The 18288-nt window shown below is 37.6% G+C and overlaps 2 protein-coding genes across 3 annotated transcripts; one reads left to right on the forward strand and one right to left on the reverse strand.

The window, feature by feature from the left end:
* fosl1a (FOS like 1, AP-1 transcription factor subunit a) lies at nt 1-4006 on the forward strand. The gene is made up of 4 exons (XM_038303953.1): nt 1-382; nt 638-889; nt 2584-2691; nt 2792-4006. The coding sequence occupies exons 1-4, from the start codon at nt 272-274 to the stop codon at nt 3329-3331; spliced, it is 1011 nt and encodes a 336-aa protein (XP_038159881.1). The 5' UTR covers nt 1-271; the 3' UTR covers nt 3332-4006.
* Nucleotides 4007-9573: 5567 nt separating this feature from the next.
* Nucleotides 9574-14590, reverse strand: ccdc85b (coiled-coil domain containing 85B). Of its 2 annotated transcripts, none has more exons than XM_038303971.1 (2): nt 14472-14590; nt 9574-14397 (listed from the first exon to the last, which is right to left on the reverse strand). In XM_038303971.1, the coding sequence occupies exon 2, from the start codon at nt 13825-13827 to the stop codon at nt 13225-13227; it is 603 nt and encodes a 200-aa protein (XP_038159899.1). In that variant the 5' UTR covers nt 13828-14397; nt 14472-14590; the 3' UTR covers nt 9574-13224. The 2 variants fall into 2 exon arrangements, with proteins under 2 accessions (XP_038159899.1, XP_038159900.1); XM_038303972.1 differs by having other exon boundaries at nt 9574-13966; nt 14094-14568.
* Nucleotides 14591-18288: the final 3698 nt, after the last annotated feature.

The following is an 18288-nucleotide window of genomic DNA, read 5'->3' on the forward strand; positions in this document are numbered from 1 at the left end:
GACAATTATTCACAGACTTCCGATTGCACATGGATGACTAAGAACCAGGAGGTGCCGCGAGGATCGCTTTTGGATGTTTTAGTTTAAAACAAACAAAAATCCAACTTTTTTTTTTCTTCCTTTCTCCCCTTCGGATTGGACTTCTTTGGACTCTACCGGTGGGCTTGCCCCCAGAATTTGAATTAACCCCAAAAGACTCATCCCGAAAGCTTAAAGTTAATATAAAGAGCCGCTTTTGGATTCGGTTGTCTTTTCTCAGAAAGCCGAGAGGATGTATAGAAACTTTGGGAGCCAAGGGAGAGGCCACCCGGCGTACAGTGGCAACCTGTCTGGGGCCAACTCTTCATCTGTGGGAAACACTTCCAGCACTCAGCAGGAGCAGGTAGGTGTGCGCTCATCCAGCCAGGCTAGAGGCTCATAGAATGAATGAATAAAACTGAGTTTTGTGTTCAAAATGTTAGTAAACATGTAACATTTTTTACTTGTTTTACCAAATAGATGGCTGTTTCACAATTTAATTTTTTTATTAAAAATTATGAATTATTATAAATAAATGTATAAAGACATTTATAAATGTCTTTTTATAAACGAATGTCGTATATAAAATGTTTTTTTTTTTCTTAATTTATTATTTCAGAAATTTACTATGGCAGGCAGCAGCCAATTTGTCCCAAGCTTGAATGCCATCACCACAAACCAGGACCTCCAGTGGCTGGTCCAACCCTCGCTCACACATCCAGGACCTTCGCACTCACCTGTACCCCTTTACCCATCCATCGGGACACGGCCGATGGGTCTGCCACCCTCCAATTCCCATCTTATCAGACCTGGGGTCATAAGGGCAGCTGCGAATACTCCACCCTCCACAAGACGCAGGAACGATGAGCAGGTAGGTTTGACACTGTCACAGATAGTATCTTTAGGAAACAGGTAAATTAGTTGGAAAGTTTAGGTATAAAGATGTATGGGAACTAGGGAGGTCAGTGGTGTGAAAAGTGACCTAATCATTTCTGTGTAACTAGTATGTAATGTCATTTCTATGGAACTAGTATGTAATGTCCTGTTATATTGTGTCACAAATAGGTAGGCAGAGATAATCCAGCTTTATCATCCAACTCTTAAGCTTTTAATCAGTTTTTTTTATCTTTCCTTTTTGTTGTTGTTGTTTTTGTTTACATGTGGTAAAAAGTTAAAAAGTTGTCAAATATCAAAGCAGAACACATGCCAAAAGTGAATTCCTCTTTTTCCAGCCACCACCACTGAGGCACTTTTTTAATCTTAATTTCTAAATCTTGATTTCGGCGGGCACAGCTTGATTGGCACACATCCTTGTCACAAAGCTGCAATTTTACGGCACAGGAAGTTAGCAGTCATGTGACTCACAGGGCCAAGTCATTTTCTGTGACTCAACAACTGACTCACCCCTGGGGTCTGAGGGTGAGTCATGGACCCAAAAGGGCAGGAAATTTAGGGTGCAACTGTAATTATTCAGTAGGGTGTCGGATAAAGCCAGCCTTGTCATGTTTCAAGTACACAAAAGATAGGATGATACTCGTTTTTTCGGCCGCCATGATTGTCATGACTCAGTGTCCACACATGGTGGTGGTAATTCTCCTGCAATGTGTTTCAGTACTGGGCCCTCTGCAAGTATAAGCAAGAAAACTGAATTCACTTTGACTCTTTTATTTCACAAAAAGTATTTGCACCCCTTAACAAAATTTCCTCATCATTAGATTTAAATGCCCAGGATGATCAAACATAGGATAATATAAGGAAAGGTAACTTGAGTAAATCTAAAATACTATTTTTAAATTCATTAAGGAGGAAAAATAATCAAACAAACCCAGTTTATATGTAGAAAAAAACAAATAAACAAAAAACATTTGCCTCTCTTGGCTTTTACCTCCTTTCTCTAGAAAGCAGAGTTTGTGTTTCCTTTTAAGGCTTTAGGACTCCAGCACAGTGAGAGCCCTCATACATAAATGGAGAAAACCTGCAGCATTGATAAACATTCCCTCGAGAAGCTGGGCCAATCAAAACAATCTATTTTTAAATTTAGGGCATCACTTTAAATAAATTTGAAGATTATACAAAAAAAAGGGGCCAGCCAAAACTGCCACCATTGACATCCAATTTAAAAATCAATACTGACCAATAAACACATCATTACTCTTACTTACATTTCTCCACAGAATATTTATCTGACTGATGAGACACAAGTTTGCATCCGGTAACAACTGGAGAGTAACTGAAAGGATTGTTTTATAAAAGCAAAATGAACAATTGTACACACAGTCAAACACGATAGAGGAAGTGTGATGGTCCGGGCCAGGTTGGCTTTTCCTTTTTAAAGTAAAGCCAGGGTGGTTGGGATAGCGTACTTCCCCTATTAAGTGAAGAACATTTAATAGTGAAGACAAAAAAGGAAACACAGAAGAAACCTGTAAGAATTTCTTTGCAGCACTGTATAAAGAGTGCTGCGTAAACCCCCTTTTATGACTGCAGAACAATACAGTCATTACAGGGCTGTATAATAAATCTGCTTCAACGTGTAATTGTTAACGTTTTTTTTTCTGATTTCAGTTGTCACGTGAAGAGCTGGAAAGACGCAGGATAAGGCGGGAAAGGAACAAACTGGCAGCAGCAAAATGTCGCAATCGTCGCAGAGAGCTGACTGACACTTTACAAAATGTGAGTGACGATTTTACAGGTGGCACACCTTTAATTCATAACAGATAAAAATGCCAGAGGCAGACATGAAAGAGCCTAATTTAACTTCCTCTCGGTGCAGGAAACTGATCAGCTGGAGGATGAGAAGTCACGTCTGCAGAAGGAAATAGCTGAACTACAGAAGGAGAAAGAGAAGCTTGAGCTGGTCCTGGAGGCCCACCGTCCCATTTGTAAAATAGAGGACTCTGATTCAGATTCTGATTCCACTCCTTCGCTTTCCTCTTTGGGAGCCATCAAACTGGAGCCGGAGGAATCCAGCATACCCGGACCCTCAACAAACAAATCAGTCAAGATGGAGAAGCCTAAACCAAAGATAATGATCCCAGCCAAACCAGTAATATCTGTTGCCTCGGTCGTTACCGCAGAATCAGAATCGCTCCACACCCCAGTCCTCATATCCACGCCATCCCTCATGTCCTTCTCAGCCGGCATGGTTTTCACATATCCATCTACCTCTTTGGAAGCCAGCACCTCCGCGGCGTCACATCAGGCCCAGCACCATCAGGCCCAGCAGCCCTGTGGGGTTGCTCATCGACGCAGTAGCAGCAGCGGTGACCAGTCGGATCACTCCCTGCACTCTCCAACCATTCTCACCCTGTGATCGCCTGGCAAAACACTACAGTTGGTTAGAAAAAAGCACTAAAGGGAGTTAGAGAAACACATGGTCTCTGTGAAATATGATAGAAATAAGGATGATGAATGTTACAGGCATTTCAAGATGTTTACTTGTTTGGACTCAGTGGACTCTCAGATGACATGGAAATCTGTGGCATTATCAGAATATGATTGTTACACTCTTAGTTTTCTTACATAAAGTCGATATATTTTTACTTATTTTAAGCTACGAGATGAAATGAATGTCTTAGTGGGGAACAAACTGCATGCACTATATAAAAAAATATATACTCTAAAGAAAAACGTAGGTTCTCTACAAGAATAACATGAGAACTCAAATAATGCAAGAATAATAACTTTATTTTTTGTCTTTTTATCTTTGTGGAACTCTTTAACAGCAGATGTGCTAATAAACACCAGCCTTATTGTTTGTACGTATCCTTTTAGACTACAGATATTTATACAGTTCATTGACAACTAAGGCTGGACCGTAGGAGTTTATATGAATTATCTAATCATCTATTTATTAGATTTTGAGAGTGTAATATATTTTTGGTAATGTTTGGACTTTCTATGTTTGTGGACAGTGCCTTACTGTCATTTCTATTTTCAGACTTGTACGAATTCACAGAGATTAAAGAAATAAAGTCTGCATGATAAATGTGTAAGCATTTGTTTACTTCAAAACAGAGCTGGACGATACTGCAACACAAATATCAATTAGTCTGGAGTATATTGTGACACGGGTGATATGGAAGTAACATTCTATCACCACAATTTGTGTTTTTTAATACTATAACGATATGCATATTTTTTTATATTGTGCAAATTTCCAGACATAATCTTTGCTCAATATAAATAAATAATATTCTAAAAAAATGGGCAATTTTTCCACCCCGATTACATTAAGCAGGTGTAACTGAGCTCCTGAGCAGTAATCATGATTGTATCCAGTGGTATGTTAGATTTTACTTTTTTTACTTTGAGGTACTGACAGTTTAAAAATACTATGCTTTGCAAGTAAACTGATGATCATAAAATGTATACCAAGTTTTTAATATAAAGAATTAAACATTAATGCATTTTAACAAATTTTTAATTGGGGTCTGTGTATGTATTCCTTTCCCTAAATAAAATCCAGAACCAACCTGAATCAGGGAATATAGTCAGTCTTTGTTTAATCTCATTTTAGTATGAATCCAGCTGTTCTTTGAAGATGTCAGACGTAAAGTTGTAGAGAGATTTTAAACAAATCAAACTTTAAACATCTGTTCAATTCTGCAATGACTGTAAACATACTAGTATTGATCTCCACTGTCTGACTTTTAAAGCAGTGTTAAGAAGAAAGCCATTAAGAGGTACAGTTTGAAATTTTCCACCAGCCATCTATCTATCAAACATTATCTTTCATTTAATGAGACCAAATGTATCTTGTTTGGTTTTTATGCCATCAAAGAAAGCATGAGGTCTTGATGTTTTTTTTTAGCTTTAGAAATAAAGATCACAAAACATGTTTGAAGAAAGAAAAGCATGGTAATCTTTGTGTGGTATATATGATGTTAAATATTACAATGAAATATTCTTCTCCACTCTTTCTCATCTTTGCTTCTTACGCTCTGGGATCGTCAGTGCCGGTTGAAGCATCTTCTCCTGTAAGCTTCTGGATTAATTATACATTAGCATGTAAAATGCAAGATCTTAACACTTGGAATATATCAGCAAAAAATAGAACTCCAGTCCTTTGCGTTGTGAATAATGCATCACAATATAACGCGCAGCCCAACCTTAAAGCAGCCTAGTCCCATTATTTAACATTACGGATTTCTATCCCAGAAATCACTCAGGTTCCAAACGAGGGATTTATGATTACATTATTGCACCCTGGTGGCTTATCATATTAGATTTTATATCTGCTTTTCCTTCTTTGTGTTTTCTATTTCTTACTTAGCTAAGTAGGCTAAGTAACAATAACAAGACATGACCCAAGGGCAGATACTCTGCATGCACACAATGAGTAAACAAGGACGCTACAGCAACGTTCTATAACCCTCCAAAAGCTAATATCTGTATATTTTTCCCTACTGTACATGACAACTGTACATTTTGTGGATGTAAAGGTGAAACCATTGAGCACATATTTGTCATTGTTTCTATGTCGTTTCTCTCTGGTTTCGCTTACAGAGCTTTGGCGCCCAAAAAGATATCTGATTTCTGAGTAAGCTCGAAAAACCTCATATAGTCACTAATCTAAAGTTAACAAGTTATGAAAAAAATACAATAATGTAATCATTATATTAGCAAAGTATTATCTTCAGGAAATTATTGCTATTGAAATAACAGACCTTAAGACATATTGGAGCAACACTGAAAAACTAAAGAAAAAACAATAAATCAACCAAAATAATCCATTACTTAACCATTTTAATCTACATCTTTTATTTATTTTGTATTTGTTTTCTACATCTGTTCTGTAAATTATATAATCTAGTTTCAAGTTGTGTTTTCTAAGTTATATGTAATTTCACAACTATCAATAAAGCTCTAAAAATATAAAAAAATAAAGTCAACAACTCTAAACCGAGGTGTGAAAAGAGGAAATGTTCAAGATCAAGTTGACAACAGTTGAATGCCAATAGACACCAGTAGCGTTATGGATGTATTTGTTTGTTGGAGTAAAAGCTGCAGCAGTTTAAAGTGAGCTGTTAAGTCAGTGGATGTGACAGCAACCTGTCAGCAGATGGCGCAAAACAATGTTATCTGTTGATACACCAGTGCAAAAATTATTTTCTGGCTCAAAGAGGAAGTTAACACCATCAGGATGAATGTTTGGCATATAATATTGAATTTGAGGATGAAAATATTTTAATTGGTTTTATAAGTACCTGACTAAGTTATATGTATTTTAGAAAAGCAGATCCAATTTGCTCCAGATGCCATAAGAGGCAACAGAATAGCCACGCTAATAATAAAAAAGAAAAATCAACCGCAGCTGAGCATTGTTGCAAGATTTCAAGTTTTTTTGAAAATTGAGCAAAATTCTGAAAACTTTAAAAGCATTCTTCAGGTGAGGATATATTCAATAAATTGACATATTTAAGAACTTTGAAAAGTCAGAATTTTGATTTTAAATTATATATAGGTCCCCTGAATTAAGAATTTGGGAAGACCTAAAGAACGGGAAACAATGCTTGAATGGGAAATGTTACATTTCAAAATACACGCCACACTTTTCAGATTTTTGTGAGAGAAAAAAAGTTTGTAAACCCTTTGGATCATGTTACAGAGATGGTCTACTTCATATTGGTTAACCACATCCAGATAGGATACTGCAAGGTCTGTGTAACAGGACAAATTATGAAAAGGTTCAAGTACTAAGAAAATTATTTTAAGTATTTTTCTATTCATCATTAGGTTTTGAGGATTCAGGAAGCAGCGTCAGGTGACATGTGGGAACAGGGCCTGGTCGTAGCTTCAATCCACATAGAAGAACCATAATTACGGTGTGTTATTGAGATAAAGGCAGTAGAACAAAGCTCTTTAAACAGTAAATAGATGTTTTTATTAATACTGAAAATCAAAAGAGTTGAATGAAAGTAAGCTTAGCGACTAAACTTCAATGAGGCTGGCTAATAAACACAACCCATCTAATACGACACACATTGGCCCTAATCACTTCATGGGTAAAGCTTTTAATCATAACAAAAATTTTTATGTTGCCTGAAAATGTAAATGGAAAGTAGAAGAGAAACATCTCATAATTACATCTAAATCTATGCATTTCTGTTAATAGAAAGGCTAAAATAAGTATTGAAAATGCCACAAGTTTTCTCAGTAAATATATTTCTAGAGGTGCTATATACATGACATTTTCACCTGATGTCAGTAATAATACATGCAATCCACACATACAAAGAATTCAAACCATTGATGACCAGAAGTTTAGTCATGTGTAATAATGTGGAATTGCACAGGGAAAAAGTATTGAGCATGTGAAGACAGAGACGTGCAAAAAGGCATGGAAAGCCAAGACATCAACCAAAATCTCTCAGTAATTAGAAAGCTATCCGCTGGTTTAGTCCCAAAATGATGGCCTGTAAAAAGGTGTCTCTGGTATCATACATCTCATGATGGGTAAAAGTGAAGAGTTTTCTAAAGGCCTTCGCAACCTTATTGATGATATTGGTTCCAGAAGGATTTCTAAACCTCTGAATGTTCCACTGAGCACTGTTGGGGCCATAATCAGGAGTGGAAAGAACACAATTTAATCATAAACCGACCAAAACCAGATGCTCCTCACAAGATTTCTGACAGAGGAGTGCAAAGAATGACCAGACAAACTGTTCAAGAGCCAAAGAAGACTTGTGGAGAGCTTCACAAAGACCTGGAATTAGCAGGTACAATTGTTTCAAAGAACACAACAAGCAGGTGAGTGGCAGCCTAATGGTTAGGGTATTGTGCTTGAGATTCAGAGGTTCTGCTTCCTGGGCACCGCACAATGACAGCCCACTGCTCCCCAAGGGGATGGGTTAAATGCAGATAGTCAATTTCATTGCTCTGTACTTGTGACAGAGCAATGAAAAAAAAAGCTGGAAAAAAAGTAATACACTCAACCGCCATGGCCTGTGTGCACGCTGACACGCAAGACTCCATTGCTGAAGAAAAAGCATGTTGAAGCTCATTAAAAGTTTGCTGCACAACATTTAGACAAGCTTGGGAGAAACTGAGAGAATACAGTCTGGTCAGATGAGACCAAAACTGAACTCTCGTATGTCATAATACACATCATGTTTAGAAGACAAATGGTGCTGCACATCACCCCAAAAACACCAACAGTGAAGTTTTGCGGTGGGAGCATCATGGCATGGGGCGGTCTTTCTGCGTTTGGTAGTGGCATACTTCAAAAATTAAAGGAAGGATTGATGGAACAATTCTGGGTATCTATGGTTTAATTTCTTTGTATGTGTGGATTGCATCAATTGTTACTGACATCTGGTGAAAATGTCAACAGCACATCTAGAAATACATTAACTGAGAAAGATGGTTGAATACTTATTTTACCTGCTGTACTTTGTAAAAATGTTTAAATAATGTTAAAGTCACCTTCATTTGAACTTAAAGACCATATATGCATATTTCACTAAAATAAGCAGTTGTCAGTTACATTTGGAGAAAAGCAACCCTGCATACTTACCTTGCACTTTGCATTTGTCTGCTTTGTATGGATCTATACCAATAACGCCTATCTTTAAATCCTTTAAATAACACATCAATAAACATGTCTCTGTAACGCACTCCATTACTTAACAAAACCATAGCCCATATAAAAAATTTTGTTTTATAAATGAATAATGATGCCGCTCATAATACTGTTGCTATAGTGTCATCTGTTGGTATCCACCGACATGGAGCATTTCTAAATCACTCACTTCAATTTTCAATCAAGTGGGAATTAGACTATTTAAAGGGATATTTCCTGATATTATCCATGTGCATAAAAAAAAATACATTTACAGGAATGGGCCAGGTAAATCCACAAAATGGTCATCTTAATCAGCTGCAACTATTTATATGCTATTAAAACAATAAGAATTACTCTAAGTGCAGCTTTTTAAATATGATTTGCTTTTTAATGAATCCCATAACTTGGACTGATAGTGGGAATGGTAACATATTCTTGACAGACACTTAGCTAATTGATAAAATGCCTATGAGAGTAATCAATAAGGACAGGGATCAGCAGTGACAGCTGTAAATGGGTTTGATCACTGCAGGCTTTTACTGACAAGCTCTGTTGCCCGCTCCCTGACCCCGAGAACCAATGTGGGTGCTGTTACTGTCATTTCTCAAAACCGTAGCCAATGTCTTGCTAATTCATCAAAAGCTCTGAGAGGATCCACAAAATGAGATTAAAGAGGCAGAGTCAGGATGGGCGCTTCTAAGTAGAAGTGAAAAAGAAAAAAAAAATCTGTGTTTATATCACCATCCAGTGACGTTTGTGGATGGCTAAGTGGATACAAGTATTAAAAGCCCTCTCTAGCCATCCAGCCTGGGATCTAAAAATAAAACTGATGAACATCTGTGAAGTGCTCCTGCATGACAAGCAGGGAGCATCAATCAACTGACGCCAAAGCTCCGGAGGTGCAGAAATCAATCACTTGTTCTTTGTCACGCACATGTAAACAGTTTTCTCCAAAAAAAACAAACTCAAAAGAAAAGGTCAGAGCAGCATAGGTCGTCATATCGACTGTATTTAAAGCTCATCAGTCCACCAATAAACAGCTGACAACAAAATAAACTGCAAATCCATGTGCATTTAACCGAAAACAGTTAGTAATTCTATAATCAACACAGATAAACCCAGATAAAGAAGAGTCTAAGTTAAGATTAATCCTAGTGGTACAGATTAAATGCAAATAAAGGAACCAATTAATTCTGTGATGTGCTAATTCAACATCAACTACATCGTAAAATAGGATGAAAGAAGCAAAACTTTATCAGCTTAGAATGAAAACCCTTAAAGTTTGTAGACCTTCCAGTTTTGATACAAAGAGATTCCAGCAGGATTTAAAAAAAAAAATAAAAAAATTCTTAATTCTGCTCTCAGTGAAGTTCCTCTAAATATCTACCATGAGCCAAAGCTTTGATAAGTGTGCCAGCTCAATGCAGGCTTCAGCTCATTTTCCTAACAGCATTACAACCTGTAGTATAAACAAGAACAACCATCATGCACATATGGCACTCCAATCCTGCCCTGAGGAAGAGAGGGCACATTAACATTTACACAACTGGGTATCTATCTAGCAAAGGCCGATATCAAATCAGTGGACTAAATATGGCTCATAACTGGATTAAAATCAATCTTTAGATCCATGATTTAATGATCTAAGATGAAGTTCTCCAGTGCATTACAAAAGAAGGCTTCTACCAGTGTAGGCTAGTCCAGTGCATGAGATAAATTTATAGATGTGACCCACTTATTGGTCCCATTTGTCTTTTTCAATAACAGATCACTGAAAAAGGAGAAATCTCTTAAGATTTGATAGAAAATATGCTGTAAAACTTCTATAGTTTGTCATCAATGTCTCTGTAAGGTCCTGAAATGTGTAGCATGATAAAGTTTCTCAAATCCTATTGTGGCACAGAAACTGCAGCATTCAGAGAGCTTTAAAGGGACACTCCAGGGATTTCCTTTTTTTTAAGTTAGGCTCAGTTAAAAGATTGTAAACATTTAATTTCTTACCTGTAATAAAAGAAGAAAAAAAATATCTGGGTCTTGATTTAGTACAAATACAGATTAGTTGATCCAGATGCTGGAGAAGCCAAGACCAAACAGGACTTCTACCAACAACTCATCTGTCTAATATGCAAACGCCACTTTATGAACCTTTAAGCCGTCCTTCCTTTCTAATTAGACAGTAATTGTGGCCTTTATATTTTATAACTATATGTGCTTCCAAAAAAAACTCAGTAAGTGTTTACATATCTGCATTTTTGTGCAGTCTAGCAAATAGTCTGTAGCTGTTTTTATGTGTAGGTCAAATTTTATGCTTTTCACATTTTTCTAAATAACCCCATTCTATTATATACCTCTTTCATTTTTTTATTATGCTACTACTTATAGCTATAAATAGTTTGTTTTTTTTAATATTCCTTCAATGCGTTGAACCCAGCTGTTTTTTTTACCCTTGAAATGAATATGGAGGCAGTGCATGAGCAGTGATCTTCCGGTTTGAAACAAATACTGAAACACAAAGCATTCCTAATGAGAAAACAAGCTATGCCGAGGAAAAATTAAGTAATAAACCTTTCATTTAAATTGTTAAATACACTTGAATGTCAGTAGCAGGAAGCCACTCTGGAAGTGTTTACAAAAAGCATGCTGCTATTTTTAAGTCTGCAGATGCAAGGATTCATTTATACTTATTTTTGTGTGTATTTTTCCCTTTCAATAAATGAAATAGAAAAACCTTTTTATCCGGGAAATAAAGGTTTGATTTATCTAAAGGCGGGAGCCTATTTTTAGGTTACTGCAATGACATGCTAAACATTTACAAAAAGATGAGACGTGAGTAAATGCTGACAAAATAAGGTGTTCATTATGAAAGTGCTAAAAATATTTGGATGAGAAAAGTTGCACTGTATATTCCGGCCCTTAGAACACACAGAATTCGTTTGACTGCGTTACAGTAATAAACAATTAAGTGATCTCATATTATTGGATATTCAGAATATTCAGAAGGTAACTGTAAGATTAAAAAGGATGAAAACTGAATTAATGTGTTTTAATTTGATGTTCTACCCCACCGAGCAAATATTAGTTTCAAAGACAAAATAATTTACATCCAGACAACGTCTACATCTGGTTGAAAAGTGAAAGGCTGTAGCTTTCAGACGTTAAAAAGACTTTTCAACATCTATTATTGGACTAATGTAGGAAAAAAACTGACTGACCGAACACAGCCCAATTTTGAGCATCTATTTCTGGACTAAATGAAGAATATGACAAACTGACCAGAGTTAGCCTAAAAATCAACGTTAAAATTAGGTCTGGTGTTTGGGGGGGGGGGGGGACAGTAACAAACGAGAGGTCCTGGAAAAAGAAGCTATTTCAGTGTTTATTTTCTATTGCAATGAATAGATAATAGAATAGAATAGCTCTAGTTTAACATTTCATAATAAAAAAATAGAACTGACTAATTTTCTGTTCTGGGTCATATTTTTTACTCAAAAGGTATAATTGAGAATCTTTGCAAATTTTTAAAAAGACCCGCCTTCTCAACATGCACAACTCCGTACCCGCTCCAGAGAGGGAACGCCTATTAAACGGGTGCGAGAGCAAGGACAAGCCCATTTCTCCTTGTGCAAGCTCTGCTTAAAAGTTGCATCGCTCATATAAGCTTACATTCCAAGAGATTTCCACTCTGTCAGACTGACCACCGGTAAGTGAAAATGGGGTCAAGCCTGTAGATTGACAATTAAGAGGACCACTTATTTTGATGACCCACCCAGAAAAAGAACATCCTCCACTATATCTTTAACAGTAAAACCCAAATTCTTTGGGGTCTGAAATGTTTCTCTACACTTTACCCTCCATATCTAATCTTGAAAGGATTTTAAAGAAAGTTTAATCTTCAAATCTAAATATATATAAACTACATTTACTTTTTCCATTCTAAATAACTGTTTCACACAGGAAGATCATTGGTGTTGCACCACCTCCAACCAATTTTCCTTGTGGGAATAATTGTTTTTTTTTGTAATAACTGACAGTGTTTTGCAAGTTTATGAATAGTGTTCCAATAAAATGCTATCTAAGGCTATTATATTTTTAAGGCCCTCTTTGGTCTTGTCCTAATTCCCCTATTTAAAAGATAAAAATGTGATAAAAATTCTTCTCTATTTTACTGACAATGTAAATGAGGACGTTAAATTAAATGATCTGTGTTCATTGTTAGATAACCAAATCCAGTTTTTAAAAAGTCTTAAATGTGTAGCGTTTAAATAAAAGTTCATCTACTTCTTTTTCAGCATGCCAATAAAAGCTGTGAAATAGCCCTTTACCACAGTGTTAGTCAGAAGCCAACTTTGGCATTTTAACAACCTCATGAACAGAGATAATATAAACCATCTACATTAATGTGTTGCACAAAAATGTACAAAATGGTATAGAAATGCCAAAGATATTTACAGATTTGAATCTTGAAAAATATAATGCACCACTCAGTTATTTACTGTTGGTAAGATAATAACATCTATTGACCTTTTGACATAGACCCAATAAAAAAAAAAAAAAATCCTGAACTATCCCTTTAATCTCTCCTGTTTCGTCTATCCATACATTATAATAAGTCCAAGGCAGAGAAGTCCTTCCAATGACTGTCAGTCATCTGGTGAGCACACCAGGTGGAGCTGGTCTGGACTTCCCACGCTGCCTGTGCTGGAGCTCCCGTCCCCCAAGTCCCGGGCCACCATGCATGGCAGATTGAGCTCCGTGGACCCGCCGGGGCTGGAGTCACTCCTGCTCACACACTCCTCCTCCAGCACCAGGCACAGCTCCTTCAGATCCAGGTTCTCCTTCACCAGCCCGTCCTGCATGCGCTCCAGGTCAGCCAGCTTCTTCAGGTAGCCACCCAGGTCCTCCCGCATCACCTTGGCAGCATGGTGACCAAAAAGCTGCCACTCCCGGGCCAGCTTCTTCACCTTGAGCCTGTCGTCGTCCAGGAAGCAGCACAGGTCCCGCAACTCGGTGTTCTCCTCCTGCAGGCGCTGGTTGATGACTTTTAGTTCCCTGATTTCCAGGAGGTGCCCCTGCAGCTGCTTGTTGACCTCCTTGATGAGCCTGCCTCGCTGGATCAGAGCGGAGATCTTCTCTGACTCCTCCTTACGCAACCGGCTCACCAGCTCCTCTTTGGAGCAGGCCAGCAAATCCTCATCAGATACCTTTGACAGCTCTCTACTTATGATCTCACCCTCACTGCCCATTTTGTACAAGAAAACCCAAAGACTCCCTGAGAAACTGCTAAAATGCTGCTTTATCTGATGCTCAAATGACAGTTATCACATCCTCATCCTCATCATCTTCCTCTGCAGCCACTCTGAGCCAGATGTCACCATGCAATCACTGGAGGAGGAAACAGAGGCAGACATGTGATGTCTTTATATAGATTGCCACCTTCAAGGCAAAGTGACATCAGTTGGGTTAAAATACGCCCTTAATGAGGCCGGGTAAGAGGATGCACCGCAAGCACCTATTAATGTCAGTCCATCATCTCCACAGCAGCAGGACGTGTTTTCCAAAGGCCCCTGGGAGAACAACAGTCCTTGTCGTCCAAGAAGATAGCGGTTCCTCTGGAAGTGTTAACCTCAGAGCACACAAAGAGAATAACTGAGGTTTATCCCGGCGGATGCAAAAAAAAACAAAAACCTTAGCAGATGTCGTGGGGTTTTCACGTCCGTGGCATCGTGTCGGCAGGCTGCGTGTTCTCCGCTGCGCTTCGGTTGAATGAGGACAGATATCCGTTGCCCTGTTTATGGCGCCGCCGCCTTTTCTACCTGAGGATGTGCATTTAAATGACGTAAAATAGAAAAAAATAAAATAAAGGAGGTAAAAGGCAGTCCGTTCTCACCCGTTATCTGCTCACTACAGGCGCTTGAGCCTCCAGAGCTGGGCTGTTGCCACAACAATGTCTGCCCTGCTCCGTTTAATGACTGCTGAGCGGCGAGCAGCGCGTGAATTCACAGCGCGACCGGATATACACTGGGCCGGCTTACAAAATAAAAGCCTGGTGGACGACAAAGTCACTGAAAAAGAAAAAAACTCTGAATTCAATTTTTACATTGAATGATTAAAAAGAAATTGTAAATTTTTGCAATTTAAATTTAAATTTAGAAATGTATTTTCAAATCCCATTTTTAAAAATTCATTTAAAAGTTCATACATCTGGTATAAATTCTTTCCATATCACACATTAAAAAAAAAGAATTTCCCTGTTTGATTTTCTTTTTTCACCTTGCCTTTTCAGATCCTTTTTGCAGTTGCAATTTTCTTTTTTGTCCTCTCCATTTACATTTTACATGGCCATTCTGGTTCCTGAGCACAATAAAAACCAGTTAAACCAGGGGGTGCTCAAGTCCAGACCTCAAGAGCTCTTCTCCTGCAACTTTTTGATGCATCCCATTTTAACACACCTGCATCAAATGAGTGGCTCCTTACCATGCCTCTGCTGGGCTAAATGAGGGGATTGAGCCTTTCCATTCAGGTGTGTTGAGTGAGAGAGAGAAGAGATGCATATAAAAGTTACAGGATGGTAACTCTTAAAGGACTGGACTTGAGCACCCCTGAGTTAAACCAATCACAGTTGTTACTCAGATGCAACCATCTCCCTCATTGGTCATTTTGTGAATCAGGTGTGCCAGTCCCCCATAAATATCAATCTGCTATTTGAAATAAACACTAAAGAGATGTGAATAGACTTAATGTTAAGAATATTTAGTCAATTTTCTACTTCTAATTAAAGCTTTAGCAGTAGACGTTAAAGCCCACAACACAATGTTACCCTTTTGTTCAAGACAAGTCCTTATTGTTCTTGTATAAATACATTTGTTTAAGACATATAGCTTAGAATTCCCTTATGGCTAATAAGCAGAGGCAAGAGTAAAGCCCTAAAAAATTAAATAAATAAAAGTATTCCTTTCAGAGTTTTATGTTATGTGTGCCTGAGCAGCTGTTTGTCCGACATCTCTGTGTTTTTCTCTTATTGTTCCATATTTTATTTCTTTCTGAAGGAAGCGGATTTTTATAATGATGTTTAACTTGACAGATATTGCTAATCTGAAATGATTGAGGTTTCATTTAATCTTTCCAGTGGGTATTTGAAACGCCACAATTATGCATCAGTACTGCGTGTGGTATAGCTTTTTTAAACAGGTTATCTTTCTGATGGAAAATGTCTAAATTTTAAAGTTTAAAAACTATAAATTCTGAGAGATTTATGCTGCATATTCATTTTATTAGACCCCACCGACATGGAAAAGCTTGGCTTACAATAAAAATAAATAGGAAAGATCTGTGTGTGACATTGCTTCCTCCAGATGTATCTATTGACAAGAACTATCTCACCCTTTAAAATGTAAACTGTCTCTAGTGTGTCCTACAGCGGAAAATGACCCGAAAAGCACAGCACATTCTAGCTGTATCAGGAGAGACTACTCGTTCTTTTCAAAGAACAGTGTTGGAAAGTTTGACTGGAGGCGGTATTTTTCTTTTCTTTTTCCCATCGGTTTATGCTGAGGCATTCGGCCACATCCTTCCGCCCTCTGTCCCACCTCCATTGTTTCACTGAGGCCATAACAATGTAGGGTGTTAACCGAGCTGAGGGGAATCTGGGGATGGAATCAGGGTGTCATGGGAGGTTAGAAATGAGAGTGTTGATGTGCAGCGAGAGATCTGACAACAACACATACTTCTTTGGGGGGGGGGTGTTATTTTTCTCCCACATGTTGTCATTTTAAAGGACACATGCAGAAACACAGAAAAGGGAGGGTGAGGACATGGATTTACAGGGATTTTTGGGGATTAATCTCTGCAGGAAAAGAGAGCGGATTGTGTACATGCAGCCGGCAAGCAAAGTGCATCTTGTTCTAGGGCCCTGTGGGCGCAGAAACCTATCTCTGATTTGACACTTTCCCTAATAGCTTAAGGCTCAACCTGAAATATACGGGTCAACAAAAGGGTATGTTGCTGCCAGTTGTCTTATGTAATCTTAGCCATCATGCACTGTTTTTATTCATTTTAGGTTTCAGTCTAAACATTGAAGACTTTCTCAGCAATATGAACTGTTTTGTGTTGGAGAGAGAAGTGTCACATGAAAATGAACTTATTCCAAGTGTGATGTTTCTTATTAATGAACTCATGCAAAGCAACTTTCATTTCAGTTCTTTTTGTTTATTTATTTTTTTTTTCTTTTGGAAGTGTAACAAATAAATGATGCCCTTGTGAATAGTTTTTTTATAGAGTGAAGCAAGTGTGATGAGGAAACAATGAACTTGCAATGTGAATGCTGTTCAGGCACATTTTTATATCTTCTAGACAGCAAACCTGGAAGAGTCAATTTAACTCCAAGAGAGTTATATGCAACATTTTTAAAGTGTCTCTGTTGGTCCTCACTAGATCGAGTTAAAATATCCCTTAGTCTTAATAGTTTAAATTCAACATTTATCAGGGCTATATTTAATTAAACTGGTGCATAGTCTCAAAAGATTAACAACACACACTAATGTTTCTGGATTTATGCAAATATAGCTGAGTATCATCACTGTAACATAATCAATCCCATGATGATATATTGTAGCCACAGCTGCACTGGGGCACACAGACAGAAGCACGGTTGCTATACACATAAACACTTCACCAATGCTGATTAAATCCCAGCAATAGCACCGGGATTCTAACTTGGGACCCTTAAGCCAGAAGAGAACATTTTGTGGCCTATGCCTTATATAAATATGAAATACTTACAGTTTTTCTTTGTCACGTTGAGGAATTGCTAAAAAAAAAAATATATATATATATATAAATTTGAACAAAACCTAGTGGCAGTTCAATGTTAATTTCATTCAATAGCCTATGCTTTTGGAATGAAGCAATTGAGTAAATACAAAATATCTGCAGAAGGATCACTTTTGACTCGCTTTTGACAACTTGCTTCTAGAGTGTCTGTAAAAATGAACTATACTTGTAATGCAGAATTGTCATTTTTCATACAACTAATAATTAATTTGATTGCTTGCATAATTGCACACAACATTGTTGAGCATGTTTTCAAATGTTCTGTACATCCACCTTAAAATAGCTGTAATGTTTTTCCTTGAAAATGTCCATAAATAACTTTTCTTAGGTAAACCTGGTTATATACTGAGGTATTCACTAGGAAACAGGATCGGCATAAGGTGCAGCTGTATCTACAAAACGGAAATACATGGAAGACAGCCTCATGGAAGAGGGGTGAGGATACATGGAAGATGGGGACAAAACTGGGGGAAGAAGAGGAAGAAGGGGCGGACCACATAGACGGACTCCAGATGAAATCAGGGAAACACTATATTGCTATGCACTATCAGAGGCTTGCACTGGGACATCACCTTTTAATATCTGTATACAGCACATATTTAGTGTGGGATAGTGTTATGCAGTGAAAAAGTAAAGAACATTTTGCAAGTTTTTTTTCTGTGCCTTTAAAATGATTGCAAGATATCCTAGAAGAGGTGGAAGAGGCATCCATTTAGACTCAGCAGAAAAATATGCAATGGTGGATGCAAACAATGCTATCAGACAGCAAGAAATAGAAAGAAATGTTCTGGAAAATGGAGAACAGTTGAAGTATTATTTCAGCTTTAAAGATGTTAATCAGCTGCTCAACAGCATAAAAAAACAACTAACCAACC

The sequence above is a fragment of the Cyprinodon tularosa genome, unplaced genomic scaffold (assembly GCF_016077235.1).
Source record: "Cyprinodon tularosa strain WSP-4 unplaced genomic scaffold, ASM1607723v1 ctg522, whole genome shotgun sequence".
In the NCBI taxonomy this organism is placed as follows: domain Eukaryota; kingdom Metazoa; phylum Chordata; class Actinopteri; order Cyprinodontiformes; family Cyprinodontidae; genus Cyprinodon; species Cyprinodon tularosa.